Source organism: Triticum dicoccoides, chromosome 1A (genome assembly GCF_002162155.2).
Source record: "Triticum dicoccoides isolate Atlit2015 ecotype Zavitan chromosome 1A, WEW_v2.0, whole genome shotgun sequence".
Taxonomy (NCBI): Eukaryota; Viridiplantae; Streptophyta; class Magnoliopsida; order Poales; family Poaceae; genus Triticum; species Triticum dicoccoides.
The window spans coordinates 552533669-552541915 of NC_041380.1; the positions used below are offsets into that span (position 1 = coordinate 552533669).

The window sequence follows — 8247 nt, forward strand, 5'->3', positions numbered from 1 at the left end:
ATGTGTATGTATTCAACTTTTTTTTGTAGTTGTGAACTATAGATGTGGTCCCATCGCAAAAAAAAAACTATAGATGGGGTCCATGATCCACCATGGTGTAGTATAAAGATTAGTATTTAACTAAATGATATCAAAATGGGGTCCATTTTAATGTGGACATGTGAAGTAAGGAGAAGGCAAGAATTATAGGGAGCTTAGTATTTGTAGAGATTTGAACCTAATAATATCAAAATCATTTCAAATCAATCCTAAAGCAAACATACAACAATTTCATCAATCCAGAACATAAGATTGTAGCATAGTTCATCAAATCCACAAGACCAAGTGCGCGAGGATGGTTTATGTCGAATGCCTTGTGCACGAGGATGATGAAATCGGGCGGCTGCTCGTTGGAGCAAAGATGATAGTCGCGCCGGTCTCTGAGGCCTCTCCTTCGCCTCATTGATGTGTGCTAGTTGGGGGTTGCCCGTAATTTTGACGACGCGTCACCGGCGGCGCCGAGCAAAGCATCGGCCGCTCGGCTCGGTAGCGGCGGTTACACAACTGCCCACTGCAGCTCTGACGGTCAGAAATCCTGCTTCAGACGACAGCCACGAGCTGTAGGAGGCATTACGGACGCCAACGCTCCGACAAACATCCAAATCGACGCCGCGACGGGTCCTTCGGCGACCGTGGGTGGCGGGGTCGCGTGGGATTCAACGAAGGATGAATGAGCGGTGGCCGCAACCTTGCCAGGCAAAATCACCGGTGGCGGTGCTCGGGTGGAGGAGCGGGTGCGCACCAAGAATATTCCGCGCGATAGTTGAGGCTGCGCGACTGCTCGCCGTTTTCTTGAGCGGCATGATGCAAATTTGCATCACTTGCTGCCCTGTTTTACATCATGCCCTATCCTCGAGTAAATATTTTTTTGCATCTCCATCATCTATCGGAATATCATTTTTGTCCTCTTCTGATGTAATATTTATTTTCATCTACATCATTCACTGGAGATGCTATAAGATGCTCGGTTTTCTTTTGAAAAAGGGATTGCCCCGCCCAATGCACATGCAGAGAATCTAATTTATTAAAAAGAATAAGTAGTTTTAGTACCCCATAAAGTCAACTGAAGAAAAGAAAAGAACACAATCGGTTGTTAAAAATCATTACATGAGTCAACCATGAAATAATCTGTTGACACAATAGGCAAACCGGCTGAAAAGTGCATGCGCGGCCATCTTCAGACGGTTGATCCCAAAGCATGTGCTCCTGGGCATCACACGACAAAGTAGAGCTCTTTTATGGTACCCTGGGGTAAATTCTGACCGTCAGTTCGTGAAATCGTACGGTGTGTGGTGACATATACTGCTCCAGTTCTTGCGAGCGGTAGACCATGCACTGGTGAGCTCCCGTCCTCCAGTATAGATGTCCTGAGGGCATTTTGGGAAGAAAAAATCGACAGAGGTAATCAGCCCGGCCGCGTGTCGAACAGGCCCATCCGTCCCTCGTGTCCAACTAGCCCACCCCGCCCTCCTCATCCAATTTCATTCCCTCCCCTAAAAAAATCCAATTTCGTCCCCACCGTTTGGCCCCGATCTCCACCGCGCTCTAGGGTTCCGGCCGCCGCTGGCGAGGGCCTGCCATTTGAGGCGCTCCTTCGTTCTCCACCGCGCTCAATAGGCTCCCGGCCGCCGCCGGCGAGGGCCTGCCATTTGAGGCGCTCGAGGAGGATTCGCCATCCCTCGACGCCGCTGCTCCTCTGGACCCCGTCGTGCTTCGGGACAGGCCTGCGCTCACCCCTACCGGCCGCCGCCGGCGAGGGCCTGCCATTTGAGGCGCTCGAGGAGGACTCGCCGTCCCCCGACGCCGTTGCTCCCCTGGACCCCGTCGCGCTCCGAGACAGGCCGGCGCTCACCCCCGACTTCTCTCGCCTCGTCTTCTCCATGGAGCTCCCCTGCCGACGGCCCACGCCGGAGCTTTGGGCCGACCTCCCCTCCGGCAGCACGCGCCGCCCGAACCCAGTTGGCCGCGTCGGCAATTTCAATATTGCGCTCTCACAGTCCGGCTCTGCTCGTGCCAAGCTCTAGGTATACGTTCTAATCCTCCTTGCAAATCTTAGGCTGAAATTGGATGTGATTTGCTTAATTCCGGTAGTAGTTTCTGAGAAATATATATTTCATAGCACGAGCACGTAGTATGAGAGATTATTAGAGCAGTAGTTGTACCTACTACGACATGTATTTTGCCGTTGATTGTACAAGTTCACATGTACATCTCTGAATAAAGAAAAACCTTATTGCTGAAGTTATAGAATAGAGGTGTTGTTGTTGGACTTCCATTATGCAGTACCATTTCTTGCAAAATACTTCCAATTAGAATAGTTGTCGTTCAGTATTTGCCTACCTCTAATACCATTCCTCACAAAATACATACACCTTTTTTAGTGTCTGAATTTTATTATCTGTTGGTGATCAGTTTTTCGTACTCCAGCTCTTGGATGTGCTATCCTCCCTTCTCACTCTCGGGCTCCAGCAGCAAATGGATGAAAAGCATCACGAAGCAGCTCAGCTCCATCTTCTATAGTTATTTCTTGAATCTGTGATATACTATATAATGCATTCTGTAGAAAACAGAATGATGTTCATTGGAGCCTCTCTCTTGCTATGTTTCTTCCATTTGTTTCTGCTCTAAGAAAACTCCATACTTGGAAAATGTCTCTTCATGACTTCTTCGAAGTTTTTTCTGTAGTTTTCAGTCTTGGGTGCGTGCAGTTTCTTCATGTCACATCTGAAATTTGGGGCCATGTATGTACATTGTAATTAGCAGGGCCTTCCCTGTTTGTGATACTAAATGAGGTACCTCTATATGTAGGTTTGCACCGTGTCATTTTTTCCTGTCATTAATTGATCTTCATACCAAGAAAATCCTGTTGGAGGGATATCGTGCATACTCTGGTTTTCAGTGCTTTTTATGAGAAGAGGGTTTTCAAGTAATTATTTTTATCTTTGATCTGAACAACAATAATACTTTAGGATTGATCAACACCTGTGTAATATGTAGCCTGAGTTGTGGCTCATGGTAGTACACCACATGGTTGAGTACCTGAGATGGAAAGCCAATCATTAAGATTTTTTTTTCCGTAGACAATTACTAAGTATTTTGAACATATTTTTCCTGCCATCTATTTTTTTTTAAAATTGGTTGCTTGATTAGAAATATTGACTGTTAGTATATACTCCCTCGTCCCAAAATTCTTGTTTTATTCTATTTGCAACAATTGGCGATTGGTATGAGTACTTATTGACATATCAGTCTAAGGTTTGAGCTTGTGATGTGATTGTACTGAACAGTGTCGAATGAATTCGTCAGTTAGAGCGTGCATGTACTTGAGTGTTTGGTAGATTTCTTCTCTCTGGTCTTCAAAAATACCTAAATCGACACGTATTTTGTCATGCTAGTACTGATCAAGAAGGTGTTGACTTGTACATTCAGTTCACATGGCCGAGATATTCACTTGTTTAACTTCACACTTATTAATTACAGTCCAGGATCTGCTAAACCTTGCAAGTACAAGAGGATGAGTGCTCTCTGTCCTACAAGTCAAAGAGGCCTCCAGGTCAAACAATGCTTGCTGTCACTAGAAACCGATCAAACTTAAAATTCTGTGCGAAACCATGTGCTTGAGATTTCCCACTGAAATACTCATGTACGTGCTTTATAATTATAAGTTTCTCCAGTTGAGTCTGTCTACTTTGTCATGACTAAATGATTCAAAAATAGGGATCGCACCCCATGACTGCCTTCTATTTAGTTTAAATCAAGCTAAAACTTGTTCCTGAATTTCGTAGCCACTTATATGTTCAGTTGTGTGATTTGCAGGCTGAGACCTTGCTAGGTTACTTGCGTGCACACATGGTGGGCAAAATTTGATGCCATTTCATGCAATGCCATCACGTACATCATGTGCAACTAAGACCGTTCGGGTCTGCCGGAGATGAAGTTTGAAAGGCGTTTTCTTTTCCAACTTAATCAAATGAGCTCAATCTTTTTCCACGCCCTCACAGCACCATTGCAAGCATGCATGCCAATTTTTGTTGATTTCCGACGTTCGATGTATTTTTTAATGGTTTTTGGCTGAAAAACCATAAACACCGTCTGGACTGACGCAACGTGCGATCAGTGTCCGAATTCGTTCAAATCTTGTGTGGGGGTATAGAATGGGCATGCGCACATGCTGGCAAAAGTTTGTGTCATTTTATGCATGCCATCATGTATTTTTTCAACTCAAAGAAATGAGCCCAAACTTTTTCCACACCCTCACAACACCATGGCAAGAACGCATGCCAATTTTCGTTGATTCCCGACGTTTGATGCATTTTCTAGGGTTTTTTCGGTGAAAAAACCCTAAAACACTGCCCGGACGTGACGCAACGTGCGTTAGGTGTCCGGCTTCGTCCAAATTTTACGTGGGGGGTATAGATAGGGCATGCACACGTGCTGGAAAAATTTGATGTCATTTCATTCATGCCATCACGTACATCATGTGCAATCAAGACCGTTCAGGTCTGCCGGAGGTCAAGTCTCAAAGGCATTTTCTTTTCTAACTCAACCAAAAATGAGCCCAAACTTTTTCCACACCCTCACAGCACCATGGCAATAATGCATGCCAATTTTTGTTGATTCCCGATGTTCGATGCATATTTTAGGGTTTTCCCGGTGAAAAAACCCTAGAACACCGCCCGGACATGACGCAACGTGCGTTCAGTGTCCGTTTTCGTCCAAATCATGCGTGGAGGGATAGATTGGGCATGCACACATGCTGGCAAAATTTGTTGTCATTTCATCCATATCATCACGTACATCATGTGCAATCAGGACCGTTCGGGTCTGCCGGAGGCCAAGTCTCAAAGGCATTTTCTTTTCCAACTCAACCAAATAAGCTCAAACTTTTTCCAATTTTTAGGATGTACAGAAGGATATTAGGTGACTCCAATTATCTGTACAAAATAATTTGCGACCCTAGTTATAATATTTTCCAAATATAGGGTGTATAGTTTTTGGCACGAAAATTAAAGAACGCACGTGGAGTGAAAATTTCACAAGTTTTGGGCGAGATTACACCTAACTAATTGACATGAGAAAATAGAGGAGTTTGCCTAATATAAGTAAATGTAATCAAATCCCTAAAAAAATTATTCAAACAAGTGGGGCATCGCAAGACACCTTATATTTTAAACTTTTTCTAAAAGATCTATACACCTTATATCAAGGAACGGAGGGAGTATTTTTTTATTGCGAGCTATTTGAAGTGACATAAATAACTATATATCTGAAAAATTACATAAAAAATATTTGTTCATCTGGTTAGGTTGTCTAGTAATGTCCTCAAGGTCACAGGTTCGAAACCCATCATGGACATTATTTATATTTTGCTTGTAATTATTTTTTATTATCTGTAGCCCAAAACGGTAATTCATTTTGTGATTTTCACCTATTGCCTCCTTTTCAGTGTATACTTTGCATACATGTGCAACCATCCGTTCAGATACCGCCATAGCCAACTTTTCAGCTCAAGAACAGAATATATAACTCACCCAAGAAATTAGAAATTAACTCGCGAGATCGTATGAACACGCTTACTATGCACTTCCTAATCCCAATAAAATGACCTTCATGCGATAAGATAAATCATTCAGAAAACACCAACACAATAAATCTTCTGCCACACAACGCAACAAAATAATGGTTTCAGGAGATGCATCAGTAGCATGAGTAGACGAGTACATGAGCGACACCACCACTAAAAAAATCAATTCATATAAGTCTGGCATTATAAAAGTCAGGCATTATAAAAAAAATTCACTTCTTCGGAACATTGTTTTCATTCCAAATCTCGTTAAACGGCTTCCACCTCTTGTTGGATGTCTTGGATGGAGCACCTTTCGGTTTAATTATTTTTGGATTCCGGACATTTCCTGGACATGCTTGGCTTGACCCTGAAAAATATGCTGGAAGAGGGCCCAGTGATGCCGCCTCATTTTCCCCACCATCTTCGCCGCCTTCAGCTATAATATCCTTGAGAAAATCCACCACCTTCTGTGACGTCTCCTGGTTGTTTGAAGCTTTGAATAAATACAGACTACAAATGTTCCGGAGTTCATGGTAACGATCCATCCGCTCACACCATTCATGCATATTACCATTCCTCTCTGAGTCAAATGCGGACTTGCCTACCATCGTCCATCTTGTTGAGACACAACACCTAGAAATGCTGACTAAACCAAGGTATTTTAGAACAGAAAAAATGTGAGCGCACGGGATCTCCTCCGATTCCATCTTCAGACAACGGCAATTCAAGCTCTAAAGCAACGGGCCTGCTATGACAAACCTCACATCATACGTCACATGCCTACTCTCTTTGCGAGCTACTGTATACAGAACAAAAGCATCATTCTTGGTCACTTCTGCTACTTCCCATTTTGACAACTGCATGATTTGATGTTTTACCTTCTTGAACATCACTGGAGTATAAATGAGAGCAGCACTTCTCTCGAGTGGATCAGCTGTTAATTCAGTAAAAGGTACTGTCAATGAAGCTGTAGCATCCAACTCGGCCTCATTCTTACGGATACGCGATAAACAGTGATCTGAGTGCTCTAGCAAATCAACAAGTGACATTCTCCTATCCAGATTCTTATGAAGCCTAGAGTTTAGGCTTTCGCTACGCTGATTGCTCTGCATGCCAAGGAAATATCTACCTTTCGTATAGGCCCTAGACCACTTCTTCCTCAGCTCGTAAATCATCATAATCCAAGCATCTTTTACAGAGATATCATAATCCACCATAAACTCAACCCAACGTCTCTCAAACTCATCGACATCCCAGATGTGATAAACAAATTTCCTAAAATCCTTGAGCTTTTTTGCTTCCGTAGGTGTCGTATCATGTTTTGCTCGATGTGCCAGCTGCACAACCGGTGATCTGTATTGGGAAAAACCGCCGCTATTGCCTTCGCCATTGCATGGTCACCATCTGTGATAACTGATCTAGGATGTTTCTGCTGCGTTGACTCCAAAAATGCTTCAAGCAACCACACAAAAGATGCCTCGGTCTCAGCTGAGACAATACCGAAGCCAAACACGGTCGTGCTGCGATGGTGATTCACTCCTATGAAGGGGACAAACGGCAGGTTGTATTTGTTCACACGATAAGTGCTATCAAAGATCAGGACGCCACCAAAGGCATCGTAGTCAATCCGAGACTGTGCGTCTGCCCAAAAGATGTTCAGTAGATGCCCTTCACTATCAGTTGTGTACTTGTAAAAAAATTCGCCATCCATGTCCTTTCGGGCTGCCATATAACGGAGCACAAATTCGGCATCACGGCCTTCTATCCTTTCCTTCTTGTACTTGGCAACAAAATTATACAGGTCCGGAGGTATAAAGCCTACCTTGCTGAAACCACCACTATCTTTCTCCATTACTTCCATTATTTGACGTGTTCGAAGGCCACCAATTCCATACTCAATGACATCAGCCTTTTGCACATCACTCAGCCCATGATGTGACCTTATGTAAGTTGTCTGCTCAGGCTTAGCGAGTGGATGGTTATGTTCGTCCACAAAATCTTTTACAAACCATTCACCATTATCCATACGAAGCTCGATCTCCATCAGAGCGCCACATCCACAACGTGACAGCGGCCTAGGAGTTCGCACCCGTTTAGTCTTCTCAAAGTGCTTCCTCGCCCGATATCCTTCTTTAGAGCAGACATAGAGGCGCCGAAAAGCTATGTTCGTGTCCGACTTCCTAGTCAGTTCTTCCTTTCTAACACCAAAACCCTTTGACCGAGCATATGCATTATAGTAATTGTAACCTTCTTCCTCGCTGCCAAAAATTTGACTGACTACCGTGTCATATTCTGCAATGTCCTCCAGGGTGGCACTCCCATATTCCATGTCAAACACTGCAATTAATAAAGAATCAAATCTAACTTATTTGAATTCCATTTTTGAAACTGAAACTCGTTTCAGTACAAAGAATAAGATAGCCTTAGTATGTCGCGCTAAAAGTATGAACAATAAGATCAAAATGCATCAGTAACAATGCTTGCATATATAATCAAACAGAACATTACATATACTCCAGTATGTCATTGAACAACATTTGGTATTATTTTTGTTATTGTCCGAAACTGAGCCATGATGTTTTGACGTTCATAGACAGCAGTACACAGGCATATGAATTCTAGCACAAAACAACATTACACTT

The 8247-nt window shown here is 43.4% G+C and overlaps 1 protein-coding gene and 1 long non-coding RNA gene across 2 annotated transcripts in view; both read left to right on the forward strand.

The window, feature by feature from the left end:
* The first annotated feature begins 334 nt into the window (after positions 1–334).
* LOC119288679 (cyclin-dependent kinase C-2-like) overlaps positions 335–8247 on the forward strand; it is a 9422-nt gene continuing 1509 nt past the window's right edge. Inside the window, exons 1-2 of the mRNA XM_037568257.1 lie at positions 335–415; positions 1183–1280. Coding sequence (XP_037424154.1) covers positions 335–415; positions 1183–1280 — 179 coding nt within the window. The remainder of the gene's footprint in view (positions 416–1182; positions 1281–8247) is intronic.
* Positions 1474–2923, forward strand: LOC119288691. The gene is made up of 2 exons (XR_005141256.1): positions 1474–2063; positions 2452–2923. It is a non-coding gene; the product is annotated as an uncharacterized LOC119288691 (long non-coding RNA).